Source organism: Pleurodeles waltl, chromosome 3_1, assembly GCF_031143425.1.
Source record: "Pleurodeles waltl isolate 20211129_DDA chromosome 3_1, aPleWal1.hap1.20221129, whole genome shotgun sequence".
NCBI classification, from domain to species: domain Eukaryota; kingdom Metazoa; phylum Chordata; class Amphibia; order Caudata; family Salamandridae; genus Pleurodeles; species Pleurodeles waltl.
This window is the reverse complement of record NC_090440.1, coordinates 1342392574-1342411944: the sequence shown is the minus strand read 5'-3', so window position 1 is coordinate 1342411944 and position 19371 is coordinate 1342392574. Positions and strand designations below refer to the sequence as shown.

At 42.4% G+C, this 19371-nt stretch overlaps 1 protein-coding gene across 1 annotated transcript; it reads right to left on the bottom strand.

Moving 5' to 3' along the window:
- Positions 1-1085: 1085 nt before the first annotated feature.
- Positions 1086-18522, bottom strand: TTC36 (tetratricopeptide repeat domain 36). Its single transcript, XM_069224746.1, has 3 exons — positions 18177-18522; positions 4140-4328; positions 1086-2606 (listed from the first exon to the last, which is right to left on the bottom strand). Exons 1-3 carry the CDS (start codon positions 18286-18288, stop codon positions 2341-2343), a joined length of 567 nt encoding a protein of 188 aa, XP_069080847.1. The 5' UTR covers positions 18289-18522; the 3' UTR covers positions 1086-2340.
- Positions 18523-19371: the final 849 nt, after the last annotated feature.

The window sequence follows — 19371 nt, the reverse complement described above, 5'->3', positions numbered from 1 at the left end:
TAGATCTCTTGCTGGGTCTTACAGATTTTTCTTCCTAATCCCCTGCAGAAGACTTTTGATTGTGCCTCTGACATGCTGACGCTCTTCATTTTTACCTATCTTTAGCTTGTTGCCGAGTTTCCCTTTTTCCAAATTATTTTCGCCCTTTTTGTTCTTTCTTTTGCTCGCATGTTTTCCACCCCACTCATATAGTCTGGTGATTTGGCAGATTTAGGGCTTTGCTATGCCTATCAAAATGTAACCTTTGATGATTTGTATTGACTTGATGCTTGTTAGAAATGAGAAACAATTATTTTATGTCTCTCAGATAATCTTGTTGATGTTTTGCATTTTCTTTATGGAATATTTATTTTGGTAATGTTAGTTCACCTGAACTTATTTTGTCGCCTCAGGCAACCCTTGGTGATTCTTTATATTCATAATTTTGTCTTGAGAGTTGTCTGCATGACTTATTGAACCCCTTAACTTGATTCCTGACTGGAGTTTACCTTGTATGGCCTTAGATGCAACTTAATCAGTTTATATTGAGATTGTGTTAATGGTTCTATCATATCCTATGCAGGGTCCTGTGAAGGAGGAAAATGATCCAGCACCAGTGAGGGATCCTTTAAAAACCCAATAATGTTTCCTGAATTCTCTGAGACGGGTATTGGGACCTATTGGGAACAATAATTGATAGTCCTGAACTAAGAAGGGGACCTTATTTTGTTGATATATGACTTACAGTATCGGTGATAAAGCTTTTGGAAAATGACTCCTAATTCCATCAACTGCTGATTAGATAGGTTCTGTGTGTCCCAACAACTGCAAAATGAAGAGTGGAACTGTGCCATGCAGCTAAGCAAAAAAAGCTCACTAGTTTTGCATTAGGAATGCAACAGTTACAAGACGCGGGGTGTGAGATACCTCTCGAAGACTGACATTCTTATATGGAAGTATGAATATCATTATATTTCCACAGAGCACTTCACAACTCAACATCTCTTACACTCAGCAACAAATCATGTCTGAAGTACAAATAGTATTTAACATTTGCCCTCTCAAGGTAAAATGAAACATTTTGAGCACAAGCAGCAACATATTAGCACAGTTCACATTTCCTTTATTTGTGTTTCAAACAAAATGGACTGAAGAAAGTGATTGATGGAAATAGATGTAATCCAAAGCCCCAGCCTGGGAAGAACCGGCGCCCACACCCCTGGTCTCAGTCCTGGAGTCTGGGGGGTGCCCTCCCTGTAGCCTCCAAAACTTCTCTGAGGGTCTTCTTGTTCAAACGGGCTATTCACTGAACCTGTTGGTAGTTTATCTTTCTTTCCAAAACACTTTGCCCTGCCTGGAGGAAGACACACTGTTTTAAACTTGTTGAATATGTGTTTTTCTTGGTCACGGTACAGAGGATTAGCCAGGGAAGACGTTTTGTCTCAATTCATCCCCACCATGTAAACACAGGGGGGTTTCTCCTTACCCATCCCTAAGACGTTACAGTTTTCAAGAGATCTACTTCTCTTTGATTAATAGCAAGTTGTTTTGCGTTTTATGGCTCAAATATGGACGGGATGCCTTAGCTGCAGCTCCTTTAAGTATCCTAGTACTCCTACAAACGGAGCTAAAATGTTCAGATGGTTTCAGTTTATTGTATTTATTATTTACTGATTTTTCCTTCTCTTTAATCTCTGAGAGTACTTAGACTGGTAGACAGCTAGTCAGATTTTGCAGAGGGGAAAAGAAACAAATTGAGGGGTCTGTTCTCTCTTACTGTTTCACTGATATGGGGTAAGAGGTATGACCTGCAAGGTGGCTCAGCTCCATCTTTTCGATGTGCTTCCTCAGGTTCTGACCTTTGCTGGCACATCTAGAAAGAACATGAGCCCCACACTCGCTCTCGACTACGCTGAAACAAAGCTGTGTAGAACAATCTGTGCCCTCTCCTGCCAATTGAATCTTGTATGGATTGGTTCCTCAGATCTTTGAAACACTCTTGTACTATGTTTTAGCTACTGTCTCTTGCCATACTACCTATATCAGAGGCAAATTCCTTCTGTATGAGGTTTAGTCGAGGAGGGGCAGTATGTAGGTGCTATAGCGCACCACGTTCATTCACTAACATGGGCGTGTTGGGTAGGTGGAAAACTGTAAGTTCAATACATAATACCACAGCTTCACCCCCTGCTATGTGTGGTCTGAGGTAAGGGTGTGAGCAATGTGTGGTGGCTTCATAATATCAAACCCATTTCCTACTGCATATGGCCTGGGGTGATAGGAAGTGCCTCTCTGACACAAGTCTTTGTTTTTTACTAGGTTTTGTACTTTGCTGCTCTCCTCCTCTGGGACTTGGAGTCCTCAGTTCTGCTGCACATTGGGGTTCCTCAGCTTTTCCACCATTTGGGTCAGCATTCGGTTGCAAAGGGCAGCGTAGGGGTTCATGAGGGCCAACTGTTGGCGGGCGAACTGGCTGCCCAGACCTGCAGCATGCTGAAAGTCTTCATGAGCAGATTCATCACGGCCCTGTAGGCGGTAGACCAGGCCTCGCTGGACTAGAGCCTGGCAGGCTGAGCGCCCCTTTCCACAGCTCAGGGCTACTGCTTTGTCTAACTCTTCAAGTGCTCCTAGGGGAAATGGCAAAAGAGAGAAGTTAGAAGGAAACAATAGAGCTGCTATTACAAAAGAGAGCAAGACTAGCAACAACCACACTTACAACCTTGAGCAACATCCAAACCACTGATTTATGTACGGAGATTATATTTTGTATCACAAATAATGCTTTCAGCTATCCAAGATACTGAGATGTCTGTGAGGCAGGCTGGGGTAACCTGGTCTACTGTAAGAGTGGGATAATTTGTGACAGTGGCCTACCCCTGCTTTAAGGCCATTACATTTCTGTTATCAGTTTGACAACACCATTACTTTGACTGCCATTACTGACACACAATATTATTTTAACTGGATAATTTGGAGTTAATGTAATCTTATTCAGGTTAGGGTAACAGGCAGCATTATGATAAAGATAAGGTTTAGTGGTAGCTAGAAGAGGTGGGGTTATATTAATAGTTATTTATATATTAAGGATGTGGGTCAAAGAAATGGGAAAGTCATGACAGCCAAAGGAAAGGCATACAGCCTTCCTGGTAGGCCATTGCCTCAGATAGGCATACAGAGCTGAAAAAAAGCTTGTCACAAGCAAGAAGAATAGCAATTGAGACCAGGTCTGCAGTTTAAGGATGCTAGATTGCTTGTGGAATGTCACAGTGGCTTCGGGTCAGTCCAGGGTGGACATACTGTACATTTTCACTAATGTCAGGACAGTCTCTGCACACTAAGGGAATGATGAATGGCTGTGTTCCGGGAGTTACACCAGCACCCAAACAAATCTCTGCCCATCATTATACCTGCACCTTCAACCATCGACCAAGAAGAAGCCTTTATTTCAAGGAAGTGAAGAAGATGTGAAAACAAGTCAAATTTCCTGGCATAGGTTTTGATTGCTGGGTGAGAACCTTCCTAAATAAAACAAAACTCCACCGTAACTATCCAGAGTGGGGACCGAGTCTGCCAAGTAGATCAAGATGGGCTAAGATTCTAAGAGGGTTTAACCAAGAATGGGTATGCCCATTCTGCCCATCACCCCAGTTCACACAGTGCTTTGCTCATCTGTGGCTAGACTACCTTTGGACTAGTTACCCATAGGTTAGCATGCCAGCATTTTGCCCACCACCCTCCATACCTGCATAGTGCTCTGCCGACATGCCCTTTTGTGGCAAACTATATCACGGTACAGAAGTCTTAGGATAATAAACTTGAAAAAACAAAAACATTGAATACAAAAACAAACCGGGGAAGACTCAGAAATTCTACCCAAAATATCTTGAGGTTCTTGAAAAAATCCAATAGGATTCCGACGTGTATTACTCTGAAGTTAGTCTCCTAAGATTATTCTCAAAATGATTAATGGCTGTTCTCAATCAATAAAATTGAATTTAAAACATAATTTAAAAATGATTGCACCAACTACTACGTGCTAACCTGGACTCACCTTTCTGCTCCCCTACAAGAGACACTCATTGACCCTCTGGCTCCAATGACCTGGCCAACCTGTACTGTGCCCCTAGAAGTGCACTGCCTACCACTGCACCCAAACTCACCAGTCACGTCCCCCTGCAGTCGCAGCACCTGGGCTCGGTTATTATGCGCCGATGGTCTGTCGGGCAGGAGGCGGATAGCCTCATTGAACTTTTTAATGGCTTCTGCAAGGTGCCCTGACTCTGCGGCCAGCACCCCTGCCACCTCCAGGTCTTGGACGCACTTCAGCAGCTCTGGGTTGTAGGCCTCATCTGTTGGGCACATAAAGGGAAAACACAAGGACTCAGTAGATGGAAATCTATGGTGCCTTCTTCAGATGTTGTGGGTGTCAGTGGCGGAAACAATATAATTATCTCTCCACCCACTATTTCCCTAACTGGCCTAACCACTTTCCCTCAGTAATGCGGTCCGGAATCACTATGCTTGATAACCCAGGCACCTCATTTCATATTTAACTCTACCAAGGCATTTCCTACCAAGGACATTCACCCCATCTCTCTCAGCGTTGACTGTGAACAGAAAACCTTAGAGACAAGACTATAGCTTCAAACACATCGTCAAACTCTTTAAGATCTTCGGAGACACATTCAAATAACTAGTACCAGGGTTCTAAACTTGGTTTGCAAACCTGGTTGATTTTCCCAAGTGCAGGCAGCCTTGGATCTTCGACTCTGCTCCAGTGGCAGCTGGCGACTTAAAAAAGTGGCGGGGTAGGGGGAATACAACAAAAATAAACAACACACCAAATAAAAATAACTTATCTGAATGTCGCCGCCTCTCTCTGCTGCACTGCAGGCACAGGTTCCCAGCCTGCCCTGTGCCAATCACAATGCTCCTCAGAGCTGCGTTATGATTGTCTGGAGCGCCCTGACTGGGGGCTCCAGCGCAAGCTGGGAGCCTGTGCAGGCTCTCTCCAACTCAGCAACACAGTGCCGGGTGGGAGAGGGCCCTTGTGCGCATGTATGTTTGGCCGGCCCAAGACAGCTGGCCAAACATACATGCACACTGAGGGGAGTGCTCTGTGCACTCCCCTCACTGCTCGTCACCCCATGGCCCGCCTCTTTAGAAATAAAAAGATAATAACCATTGTTTATTATCCTTTTATTTTTAAAGGTTGGCAGCTCCTGCTGATGGGGGGCAACGCTCCTCCACCCAAGCGTAGGAGCCACCCCTGCTCTGCTCAACGAACCCACTGAAACACCTTCCACCTCAGTTGGAGGTCACATATTCACAATTGCAAGCCATGTTCTTTTCTGCATGGTGTAAAGCTGCTTCATCCATTCTCCGGACCCTCATCCATTGCAAGCGCATCCTCGCCTAATAGACCTCCCATTCTAAACTCAAGTCATCTCTCCATTCATTACAACAAAATCAAGTTCCCTCTTAACTGCAGCCCCTTTACTCTCAACACACAGGCTCACATGAGACTGCCTGCCTTAGCTTTACTGATATTTCAGCTGAGATCTCATGTCCCCTACAGACCGGGCTCCTCAGTCACCTAGTGAAACGAAAAGAACCACCTTTAACTCCAACCCCCCATTTATAATAAGTATTAAACCTGGAAAAATAAAAATAGATGTGAATGGTGAACAGTGACCAAACAGAACAAGCATCGACAAAGCAAACAAGTCAGACCCTGGTTATTTTTTTAATGAAAAAGTTGTAAAAAATACAAAACTGAATGGGTAACAGTAGCCCGGGTATACCAGCAGTTGCAATTAAGAGTACTCCTTTTCAGGCTGATGTGCACTTGTGAAACCCACGAAAGATGGCTAGAAGAATGATTTCAGGTAGACCAAATCAGTGGTGGTCGAGCTGGGTAGCATTGCAAACCATTGTTTTTCACCACCTGTGCTATGCTAGACAGAGTCCCAGCTTTATCACACGTGTTCTGCCTCAGCTCCATCCAAACTGTCAGACGAGGCCCTGCTCCAGAAGGGGGCACAAGCAACCCCTAACCTGTTTCGGTCTTGTTAGAATTTGTCAGTTTGGACTCTGTCCACAGAACGCAAGAGAGCCACATCTGGGCATACTGCTGACCACTTTGGTATTACATCAAAAACAGAAAAGGTGATGGGAAGAATGCTTACAAATAGTTTCAGCCACTGTCAATCACTCGAGGTAGCATTCTAACCCATTGTTTTTTGCCATCAGTAGCCCACCTTATGCAAATCAGTACTGGTCGTGCTTCTCGTCAGAACAGTCCACCTCAAACTGCCATGCAAAACTCCCTTTAGAATGGAAGCTAAGCAACTCCATACTGGTTTTAGCCTGCTTAGGCCTCGTCTGTGAGGTGTAGCTTAGATCCTATGGTATAGCAAACAAGGCACCCATGTTTGAGCATACCCTTGCCTAGTTATGGAGTTACCTCTCTGATGAGGCATAAGAATGATTGTTAGTCTTTGTGAGGTGTAACTTGGGTCTCACATATTGGTATACACGTGCTCACCTGGTGTTTTACATCAAACACACCAAAAGGGATGTTAATAATGCTTGTACATAGTTAAAACCACTAGCATTTCCTCCTTATAGCATTCCAACCCAATGTTTATCACCCACTGTGGCAATCTAGACAGAAGCCCTTTTTTGAGTGCTTGATCATGGGCACATGTGATCAGTCAAAATGACTACATGCACAATGCAAGTGAGGCAGTGACTAAAGCGGGCTGGCCCATTGCTTTGTTCTGTGGTGGGCAGAAGCAAAATTTGAATAACAGCTGAATAGACCAGTGGATGAAAAGGGATGACCAAAAGCCACTCTAAGTATGTGTTTTATTATGTAATTTTCATTTATATATTTTTTTATTACATGAGGATACCGAGACAGCTGAAGTAGTTTCTAAACCGGATCTTAAAATTGGGAATGTGCAGCAAGCTTACCAGGAGTGATTTCAGTAAATTATTTAGGCAAACATCAAGTGTCTGGAACCTTAACCCTAACAAAGACAAATATCCTAGGTCAAAAATAATCCAAGAAGAATAGCCTGATTTAAAATTTAAAAAATGATTTAAAGATTTGAAAACCAACTTAAGATTTGTCTGATTCACATATATGTATTCCTTCTGAAGTGCTCCATGAGCAACATCATATTTAATCCTGAATGTGTCAGCCATTTAATTATGTATGTATGTTTTGTTAACTTGAAGCCTCATGCGACACTGATTATGCTCGAAATCTTTCATGGCTACAGTGCTTGCACATTTTTCAAACAGCATAGCCTCGTTTTCAAACTTGTCAAGGGAAGCAGTATTTTGTGGAAATAATGGGGCCAGTAATATGTGCATGAATTATATGCTTTCCTCAAGGCCATTTTGCATTTCCTTAAGGTTAGGATTCTGACACTTGCACATTAGATAAGTCTTTGGTGAAAGTAACACATTGTTGATGCATGATCATGCTGCATTGACTTGTATTGAGAAAAAAAGTATATTTATATATGTAGGGAGCTAGGTTTTGGTTACAGCCCTCCATTCTCTGCCTGGGTTTAACTATAGCTTTGACTGAAGTGCACTATGCTCCTGCTAACCAGGTCCCCAGCGCCAGTGTTCCTTTCCCAAAGACACCTGGTCACTTGACCCCAAGCGACCAGGGCCTTTAGCACCCCTGTAAGTCCCTAGTAAATGGTACCACTGGTAGCTAGGGCATGGGTACTAAAGAGGGCCCCTAAGAGCTGCAGTGCAACTTGTGCCACTCAGCACCAAAGTTATGCAGATTGCCATTGCAGGCTGAGTGACAAGGTGCTTCCAAAATTGAAAACACGACATGGCACAAACTTGTGTGCCATGTCCCCTAAAAAACGGCTAATAATATAATATAATATAATATAATATAATAGTAAGTCACCCCTGCAGCAGGCCTCTGGCCCTAAGGCAGGGTGCATTATATTACAAGTGAGGGCAAATATGCATGAGCATATATTACCGTCCTATGTCTTTGTTAATTCTTAGATTTAGTGAGTGTGTAAATACATGTGCTAGACACTGGTCAACATGGGTTCCCCAGCTATAGGATGGCTTCTCTGAACATAGGGATGTTTGGTATGAAACATCCTGTATTAGTAATCCCTCATTGATGTCAGTGATAGATTTATTAATACATGCTCCAAGTGGGCACCTTAGAGGACCTCTTGGAAACCTAACCGACTGCTAGTGTGTTGACTGACTGGTCTGAACCAGCACAGTCACTCTAAACAGATTTCTGACCTCCTAAGGTGTGAGCCAGCGCTCTCAGAGGCCAGGAACCAAGCCTGCTCTGGGCAGATGCTTAAAAATATCAACCATCTTTGTTATGCGACCAAGGTCTCGACAAATGGCATAGATGACCACCCCGCCGCCCTGACTCCTCTTCTTGGCGGCAAGACAGGTGAAAAAATTTGTAAGATTAGGCGGTGTGCCTGCATCCAGCTAGTCCTACCTCTGAGGTGGACCAGCTGATGTGGACACCACTTTTCAAATTCCTCCATCTTGTTTTGGATGGAATTAGTATTCTAGGGTCAGGGTTGTGCCCACTTTCCAGCGGAAGTTGTCATATAGAGGGCGTAATCACCCTCAAGGTAGACAACCCATCGGCTGCTACCTGTCACACCCTTTAACACCCCTAAATTGAGTATTTAGGTTGCACCCCGAACCCAAGAACTCAGATTCGACAAATCAAGAGAAGAAGGATGAAGAAAAGAGTCACTGCCTGGCGAGAACTGAAGAGCTGCAGACTTTTTGGTGCAAATCCCTGCCTGCTCATAACTCTCTTGACAGTCGTGACAGAGTGACTTCTCCAGCAAAGCTGGAGAACTACCAAAGCCTCAGGTAGCCTGCGAGCATATAAAAAATCACCACCAGTCTCTCTTGGAGTAGAGGAGCTACCTCCCTGTAGACCACAGACACCACCAAGCAGAGTCCGGTCCACAGCCTTGCAGCTTTCCAGCCTGACCGATGCAGTGGACTACCAGGAGAAGGTACTCATGCTCTGGAGGACCAGATCTGTCTCCCCACCAAGTGTTAAGACACCAGGACCAATCAATGCCATGCAGCACCAACCCCTGGGGTACTGGACGCCCTGCACCAAGCACCAACAGTGAGACTCCCACTGCACCAGGACCAAGCAGTCGTCGGTGGACATCCGCACCACTGAGACCCACTTTGTGAGTGGCCCAGCAGGCTTGATTTTGTCCCTGTCAGTTGTTGGCCCCTAACCGCCTGGCCCGGGTACCAAAGAACCAGTTGTGCCCTCTTGCTCTAAGACCTCTTGAGGCCTAGGCCCCCATTTGGGAACTCTTGGACTTGTCCCTATGTCCCCCTGTTCAGCCTGTTTACAGGTGGCCCCCTTCACCATAGCGTGCCCAGCTACTACCTCACCAGCACCCTGATCCCAGTGAAATCCGGGTGCCTCCCAAAGAACTGCTGGTAGTCCTTTGGACCCTGGCCGACTACAACTCCATACCCTGAAGGTGAACCCCTGAAACTGACTGTACCTATCTTTATGCATCGCTGACTTTTCCTTCCATAGTATTGCATTGTCCGTACAAGCTCATGGGTCAAATATTCAACTTACTTTTGAAAATTCATAACAGAAACAGTACTTACTCTTAAACAAAGTTCTTGGTTTTAAAACATATATAAAAAGAAGTGTTATTTTTCTAATTTGTTTGAGTGTGTCTCATTTATTGCCTCTGTGAGTTCAACAAATGCTTAGCACTGCCCTCTGGTAAGTCTAACTGCTTGCCCACATTACCACAAAAGAGAATGTTAGTCTTACCTACTTTTGCCTCTCTAAACCACCTGGGGATCCACTGGACTCTCTGCACGGTGTACTTCTTTTTAGTGCACCATGTAGAGAGGTAACTTTCAACATTGGTGGATTAGCAGTATGGTCTGCGACTCTGCATTTGCTGATACCACTTGGTCAATAAGTGGCTACATGACTAAATCTAAAAATTGCCTTTAGTTAAAATTGCATTTTTGTTGATTGGTCATTTTTTTCTAAATTCTTAAAAGTAACTGTTAGGGCCTTGGTTAAGTCCCTGAAGTTCAGAATTTAAAAAACTTACTATTGTTAGGACTTGTGTTAGGATTTTTTCCTAGCTCCAAAAAGGTCCCAACTTTAGTGTGAAAATGAGTACCTTAGAAGAAGTGGCTGAGAACTTCAACCTTACCCCTTATCTGCAGCTTACCAACAAGCTGTTGAGGACCCTCTGTAAGGGGTACAAGATAAAAACTGACTCACACCCTACCACTGCAATGCTTCAGAAGCTGTTGGCATAGTATGAGCTGGCCCATCCTGCGGATGAAGCCACCGACCCTAAAAAGAGTGACAAGGAAGATCCAGCTATCTCCTCACTTGAAGAAGAGATTGAGGTACCTGCACCCAGCAGCCAACCCAAGGTGCACCTGCACTTGCCGCTAGTGAGGATGGCTCAGGTAAATCAAGGTACAATGATGAAGTCTCTGAGGAAGAGGCTCATCTTGAAAGACTGTCCCGCAGAATAGCCCCCAGAGGACAGGATAGTGGCCATACAAAGGGAAAGGGCAGAAATGGGTTTAGCACCCATAAATGATGGCACCAACATAATACCTAGGGACAGAGAAGAAACTTCTGACCCTAAAATCCCCAAAGGGATTGTCCCCAAATATGAGGAGGATGATGATATCACCAAGTGGTCCACAGCTTTCTAGAGGGCCTGTGTCCTGAGAAAACGTAACAAAAAATATTGGGGCTCTCTTCTTTGGGAACTGTTCTCAGGGAAGGGTAGAGATAGACTCCTGACACTGAATGAGGCAGATGCTGTGTCCTATGAACTCACGAAGGGCATCCTGAATAAGGGCTTTGGACTCACCATTAAAGAATACGGAATCAAGTTCAAGGAGATTTTTAAAAAACAAGTCAGTCTTAATTTCCCAGGATAGAAACTCCAGTGTTCATCTTCTTGCTTGCGCCCCGCCATGCATCTGATCAATAATTTTGCAGATGTTACTGTGACATTATCAATGATGTTATTAAAGATGTCAGGAGTGCTGTAATTTGTGGGGGAATTACCAGTGCATGGGGGGGGGGGGTGAGTTATAGTTACCTTAGGGCAAAACTTATAGTTACTTTGGATAACTCCAACAATAACAGGTGAATTTCTATGGTTTGGTACGTTTAAAATGTGAGCCTAACTAAAATATCCCTGAAACTTTTGTTTGTTTTTGTGAATTTCTATGGGTTTTTTAATTATATTCCCTAATTGAGAGAGAGAGATAGAGATAGAAAGTTTTTAGGCTTTGGTGAATTATATGCTTAGAATGAGATATTTCTGGACAAATTGAAAAGAAAAATGTATTTGTCAATTAAAAAAGAGTGAGATCACCTTTCATTATGAACCTCAACATTCTGAAGTTGAAAATAAATTAAAGTAGGGAAATGACCAAAGGCACACCTGGGCTAGAACCCTCAACTTTCAGCGTGAGGGTCTTTGAATTTAAACATTACTCTACAAGCGATGGCTTATACCCTGCTCTTTCCAGACATACCTATGAAATTCAACACAAGCATGTGAAAGGAAAGAATTGTGAATGTTCCCTCACTAGGAAGGTTTAAGAGTCAAAACACTAGTGAAATACCAAACACACTGCCAAGTGATAATAGGATTTGGCCCTTCAGCCTCCTGAGTGACAGCAGAAGACCTTGACCATTAGGCCAGAAATGACTATGTTCCGCTTTGCATCCAAACGTAAGTATAACATTCGTCCCAAATATCTTGCTAGTCTTACTCTTTGAAGTCATTGAATGGAGAGACCATTGCAATGACAATCTCTCTCTCTCTTTCTACCGTCCCATTATGGGATGGAAGAGAGAGTGACAGGATTGCAGGGGAGTCTCAAGGCCCCCGTGATCTTAGCCGGCTCCCCACATCCTGCAGAAGCAGGCACTGATCCCACAAACATGGAGCTGCTTTAAATAGCAGCTCCCTGCTTGTGGGAGCACTGTTTACACGTGTTTCCCTGTACGCATATTGTGTGCAGGGAAACAGATGAAAACTCCACTTTATGACAACAGGTGCAGTTTGACAGCTCTTGCTGTCAAAAAGTGGACTTTGTTTGCTTTTGCCTGGTGGAGCCTCTCGGCTCCCATTTGAATTTGACAACAGATTGGAGAGATAAAATTTGGGCCCATTGGAGGTGGATCTGTTCGCGAGTCGACTGACTTACCAGATGGAGAATTCTTTCAGCTGGATGTTGGATCCAAAAGCATCAGGGGTAGATGCATTTCAGCAGATATGGAAAGGGAGGACAACCTACATATTCCTCCCTTTTGCAATGATGCAAAGAGTGCTCTAGAAGCTGAGACAAGAGAGATGTCAGATAGTGTTGGTGACACAGTTTTGGGTTTTACAGGTTTGGTTTCCAATGGTGAAAGAGTTAGCATGTGCAGTACCTTTTTTTATTCCAGCTAGGGAAGGTTTACTAATGAGTGGAGGAGAATATCATCCTTTGATTCAGAGGGAGGTGCTGAACCTTCTTGTTTGAAAAGTGTCAGGAGATCTAGATGTTCCAAGGGACGTTCGGGTAGGGCTGTAGAGTTGTTTGGGTAAGGCTGGGTGAGACGACGTGGCGCGGTTGTTTGAGGAGTCCTGGGCTCCAGGAACTAGGAAAAGATATAAGGGAATATAGAGTGTTTGGGCATGTTGGTGTATGGAAAGGAGTGTGGATCCCATGGAGGATCCTGTGGTGGAAGTGATACATTTTTTAGTTGAGAAATTTGAGGAAGGCTTGGGATACAGGACTATGAATTGTTACAGGTCACCGATTTTGGAAGGACATGCACATGTGGAAGGAAGGCAAGGAGGTAGGTAGGAATATTATGGTGTGCAGCACTCTTAAAAGTATGAGGTTAAGAAGACCACTGAGGACACGATGCAGTGTGCTGTGGGGTTGCTGTGTTGTCATTGTTTTTGACATGGCCTGCGAATAAATACTCGAACTTGAAGAGACTTTCAGGAAAATCAGCAACTTTACTAAGTTGAATTTCATGCAGAAGAGTTTCGGATGGAAAAGGTTAAAACTAAGTAACAAGGTTATCAATCCAGACGGAGTGTATTTTGAGATCTGGAAAAGAAGAAAAACTATGTCAGAGTCAATTTTTTATCCAAGATTTTCAGATGAAAAGAGGTTGTGTGTGGTGGGCTGTATGACCGAATATGAGAACAGAGTATTGGAATTTAGGAAACATGGAGAAAGTCAGTTATTGATATCTTAGGTGAAACCCGATGGTGCAGTAAGCACAGCAACAATTGATGGGTGAAGGATATCATGAAAGAAAAACGTATTGTCGTGAACATGTTTAAGTAACATTCAGTGCGAAGGATTATGGCGAGTAACTTGTATTTGCCTGGTGGTCATTTGGAGGGAATTCTTAAAGCAGCTGACTAGACAAATGTTGGAATTTTTGCAAGGCATTATTTCAAACCAATAAAGCATGTGTCAATGGCAGCCTCTGGTCTTGAAATGAAATGGCGATTCTCCTAATGTAATGACTAGAGAATAAAAATGTCATTAAAGACATGGAGGCTAACATTATACCGCCCTCCGCAACCCTCAGAAAAAAAGGGGGAAAAAGAATGAGCTGGAGAGTAGTTTGAAGAACTAGCAATATGAGTTTTATGAGGTTAATAAATGGAAAATGTGTGGTTTTACTTAAATATTGATTATAGATGTTATGAGATGGTGGGAAGGAAAAGTGTATTGACTGGTACAAGGTATAATGTAGAAAGTATAATTTTGGTGACGTGTTTGGTATTTTTTCCCGCAGAGTAACCAGGAAGAAAAAGGACTATGACAAGGACATGGGGGATAGCAGGAGGAAGAAGTTGCATAGGAGGAAAGATGTTTCACTGCATTAAAAGAGGAGGAATGTTCAGTGAAGTGGGTATTTATGGACTATAGAGTTTCATCTTTAGATTTATTTTATTGTTGGAAGTTTCTTTGAAGGTGCTGCAGGAGTGGCATTAAAGGATGTAATGCACAATGTTAACCTCCGTTTCTTTGATTAAATCCTGATTCTCTATTCATTACATTAGGAGAATCGCCATTCTCCTGTGTTCTACTACAGCCTCCTAGAGTGTTCTAAAGAACAACTAGAGCGCTAACAGTTTTACTTATGACAAAAGTATGGCCCACCTGAAGCCATCTTCAATGAATCAAACTGGCAAAAAGTAAAACAGTGGTTCCCAGGGACCCATGGGGGTGCGCGTAGCCTCCTCAGGGGGTCTGTGACTGCTTAGAAAATTAACTAATATTAACAGATTAATAAAGTGGCTAAATATACAAATGAAAAAGTTTAAACCTACTGAAAATCCCAAGGAATTTGTAATTGGAGGCTAAAAATTAAATGATTATCTTCAGATTGATTTGTGGGAAAAGTGCAGGTGCATAAACAGAACATAGTATGGGTAATGTGTGGCTTTAATTCAATTCAGAAAATCTCCAACCTTCCTAATAAAATAAAAAAATATATTTTTCATTTGATTTGTTGCAGGGGCATGCCCTTGGACAATGGATGGCAAATTGAAGCGGGGCAGAAGCAGCTATCTTGGTTTGGGGCAGCGCAATGGCAGGCCAGGCCCTGCATCCAACCCACCCCCATCATGCATTGCGATGAGCATCTTACTTAACATGAAAAAAAAAAAACTAGAAATTCACTGAAAAAAACAAAAGTTACAAGGATGTTACAATTTGGAAATAAAATTGTGAAAATACTTAGAAATTCACTAAAACAACAAAGGTTACAGTGACGTTATAGTTAGGTTCAGATTTTACACACACTACCATAGAAATTCAGCTGTTATAAGTTAGAATAATTTCAAATAGATATAACTCGTGTCCTAAAGTAATTATAACTCGTGCCATCGCCATGCACTGCTAATTACCCCAGATATTATATCACTCATGACATCTTCTACGACATCATTGATAAAATCACAGTAACATTTGCAGTAAAATTATTGATGAGAAACCTGTTCATGCCAGGGTGCGAGTTATAGTTGTTTTAAGGCACGACTTATAGTTACTTGAAATAACTCTAACTATAACAGCTGAATTTCTAAGGTTTTGTGCATGTAAAATCTGAACCTAACTATAAAGTCCCAGTAACCTTTAGTTTTTGGGTGAATATATATATATATATATATATATATATATATATATATATATATATACATATAAATAAATATAAAATACCCATTGGCGGTTGTGCAGGGTAGTTATAATTAGGATCACGTTTCTATTGGAAATGCATTTTTTGTAGATTACCTTGAAATTTTCTATGCACAAAGTAAGCAAAAAAGAGCACTTGTTTGGAAAGTTTTGTGGAGATGTGTCAAATGGCGTCAAAGTTACTAGCAACACTAAAAGAAAATCAATTTCCTATGGAAACATGATCCTAACTGTAACTGGTCGCCCCTAGGTAGTTATAGTTAGGACCATGTTTCGATAGAAAATAAGTTTTTAGACTTGCCTATATCTTTGGCACTGATTGACGAGTCTTCCCAAAATTTCCAAAAAAACTGTTGCAGTAATTCTTGTTGCGCACAGAAAGGTTCGGGGGAGATCCATCAAAGTAGCAGAGGCAGAATAAAATGGGGGGGTTAAAAAAGTTGTGCTTTCCATTTTAATTCCTATAGGACCTTTAGACACGTCTACAGCTCGAACCGCTGGATGGAATTACACCATGTGTGGCAGAAAGCTAGCTTTTAGTACACAGATCCCGCTTTCGCTTATTTGGTGTAAATCCGTTCAGTAGTTTTCGCGATATTAAAGGGAAAATAAATGTGTATCTCTGGCCACAATCACTTCGCAAATAGTTCACGAAATTCACAAATGTTTCGTGAATATGCGTGCAAAAAGAAGCGTTGCAGTTGGTTGACTGGAACCTGACTAGAAAGCTGCAGCCACCATTTTATTTCATTAGACACGGTCCCGAGGGTAAAAATCCAAACTGAAAGTGGCATAAGGGGTCAGGGTGAAGGTACCCTGACCCCAGGGGTGAGATATAGGTGTGTTTTAGGGGCAAATTTTTCGTCGCAATGCATGATATTCACAAAAAATCATGAATTCACTTGTACACTAATTCATTCACTCATACATGCACTCAGACTCATGCACCCACTCACACACCCACCTTCAGATCCACTCACGCACCCACTCACAGATCCACGCCCTGTGGCCAACCTGCGCTGTCCACGGCCAAAGGACGTGTGTGGCACAGGGTTGAGTGGTTATAAGGGCGTGGCTGTGAGGCCCGGCTGCAGGTCAGGCCTTGCAACCAACGTATAGTAATTTAAATTGCTTTACGTTAAAAAAACATAGAAATTCACTGAAGAAACCAAAGGTAACAGGGAGGTTATAGTTAAGTTCTGAATTTATTCGTACAAGCCCATAGAAATTCAGCAGTTAGAGTTCTTTTAAGTAACAATAACTCGCACCCCAAGGTAACTATAAATCGCACCTTTGCCATGCACAGCTAATTACTAGACATATTATATCATTGATGAGATCTTGTATGGCATTTTTGATATTATCACTCAACCTTTGTAATAAAATTATTGATGAAAAACTATGCATAGCGAAAGGCGCAAGTTATAGTATATGTATATGTATATATATATATATATATATATATATATATATATATATATATATATATAATATATAGTATAGTATATTATAGCGTATATAAATATATAGTATATATATATATATATATATATATATATATTTATTTTTTTCACTAAAAATACCAAAGGTTACAGGGACGTTATAGTTAGGTTCTGAATTTACTCGTACAAAACCTTGAGCAGATATAGTTAGAGTTATTTCAAGTAACTATAACTTGCGCCCTAAGGTAACTATAACTTGGCCCTTGCCATGCACAGATTTATTATCAATACTAGTATTGCAAATGTTGCAGTGATGATATCAAAGATGCCATAGAAGGTGTCATCAGTGATATAATATGTGGAGAAATCAGCTATGCTTGGCGAAGGCACAAGTTATTGTTACCTTAGGACGCGAGTTATAGTTACTTGAAATAACTCTAACTATAACTGCTAAATTTCTGTGGTTTTATACCAGTAAATTCAGAATTTAACTATAACGAAGCCTAAGCACAGATCTTATGGTGAGATCTTATTACCTGTCACCACTTCAACCAGAAAGTGATGGCAGCCACCCTGGGACCAATATACATAATATCACCTCATTGAAATGCATTCTAGTGCATGGCAGGTTTTGAGGGTCACAAAAAGGAACTCGTATATAGGGTGATAACGAATTTTGTTACAAGATAAATCATTTGTTTTGTGGTACCATACTAATTTTAGGAATTGTGGTGTGCTCTAAGGTGATTTTACCCTGCTGGGATTTCATGAATCTGGTTTGCGAGAAAACTGTTTTCTCATGATTTTCCTGTAGAGGTTGTGGAAGGTGCTCCAGAAGCTAAATCAAGAGCATATATTCTATAAATTCACACTACCTTTCTCAGCCATATGAGAATGAAGTCTGACATTCTCAGTAAAACATGTACTTCCAACAGGAGTAGCCTGTCGTTGATTTAATTTCAAGACCAGAGGCTACCATTCAATTTAAATTGCTTTACGTTAAAAAACCATAGAAATTCACTGAAAAAAACAAGGGTTACAGGGACGTTATAGTTAGGAAATAGAATTAATAAACATTGAAATTCACATAAAAAAAAAAAAGTTACAGGGACATGTTATATATATATATATATATATATGGACGTTATATATGTGTGTGTGTATATATATATATATGTGTGTGTGTGGAAGCAGACAGACACATTGGTAGGAATAGTGGGCAGTTGTATAACAGAGGTAGCTTGAACAAGCATGCATGCAGTTATGCAAACAGATAGGTAGACAGACATGTACGTAGGCAGGCAGAGTATAGACAGTGTTGCAGGCAGAATTCTTTATAGCTAGATAGGCTGCTAAGTATGCACGCAATAGGTAAGTAAGCAAGTTCGTATGGAGGCAGACAAGGATAGGCACGCGGCCCTGTGCCCGAGACAAGTGGGAGAGGTAGGTAGATAAGCAGGCAGCGCTCACCGTCATCCACCGCGTCAGATTCTTCCAACACATCCACGCCAGAGAGGTCCCCAAAGGGGGTACTGGGGTTCAAAATGGACTGCAAGACTGCCCGGTCATTGGGGGTGGCCATGCTCCGGGGTTCCTAGACAGCGAGCGGGTACCAAAAGGTGTGGGCGACGCCAAAGAAAGGAGTCACACTGGGGAAGGGAGCTCCAAAATGCTTGGGGGTAGTCTCCGGAGGGAACTCCGTGTTAAAGAAGGGTGAGGGGGATACTGATGCGGGTTCACGTAGACAGAGAGTCCCAGAGCGTGAGCAGGGATTGCTGGCTCACCAAGAAGGGAAGGCTCACTGAATTTCGCAGTGTTGAGCTCGGAGGGCCGCACTAGCTGCAGCCAATGGCACGAGGGGCGGAAATGGGCTTCAACCTTGTTTTTCACCCAGTTATTGCTTCCCGGACCAGGGCCATCTGTTAAACATTTGCAAAAAAAGTAGCTCTACAAAAAAGGAAATGCTCAAAAGTCTTAGAGTGATGCAACATCTGTCCAAATGAGAGAGGGCTGAGAACATGTACTAGGGGATGGGGGCTGTCAGAACACTGTGGAAGAATCCTCTCCGAGAACTAAATAAGGCATCCACCCGACTGGGCAATGAATAAACAGGAGATAGCTGATACGGCAATGGCTGGGAGGACATCAGCCCGCTTTCATATAACGCGAGGGCATTTGCGTGAGCACCAGTTGCATTACACAAGGTCAGAAGCATTTTTTTTAGACTCGGGAAGATTAAGTTATTTGCCCAGAATCACAGTTTTGAGCCGATGCCGGCATTTGAACTTGGTCCCACAATTCCAAGGTCGGCAGTTCTGATCGCCCCCAGATTGAAGGAAGAGGCTCTCAGGTAACTGAGAACGTGGCGCTTAAGTAGTTGCTGCCATTATGCTGCATTTATTCGGTGCAATCAGTGCCAGTGTTATGCCTTCATTGTGGCAGGGTAACACATTGATAGAAACTCATCTTTATGCAAAATGCTATTCATGCTCAATACATATTCCGCAGATGCTACTGAACATGTTGTTGATCAACAAATGCGTTTTTTTTTCGGGAAGCAAGAAAACTCGTTTAAGTAATCGTCTTTATTAACTGCCATGGTAAAATATACAATGATGCAAATAGCAGAAAAGAAGTATACTTCTTTTATTTAGCATACCCCTCA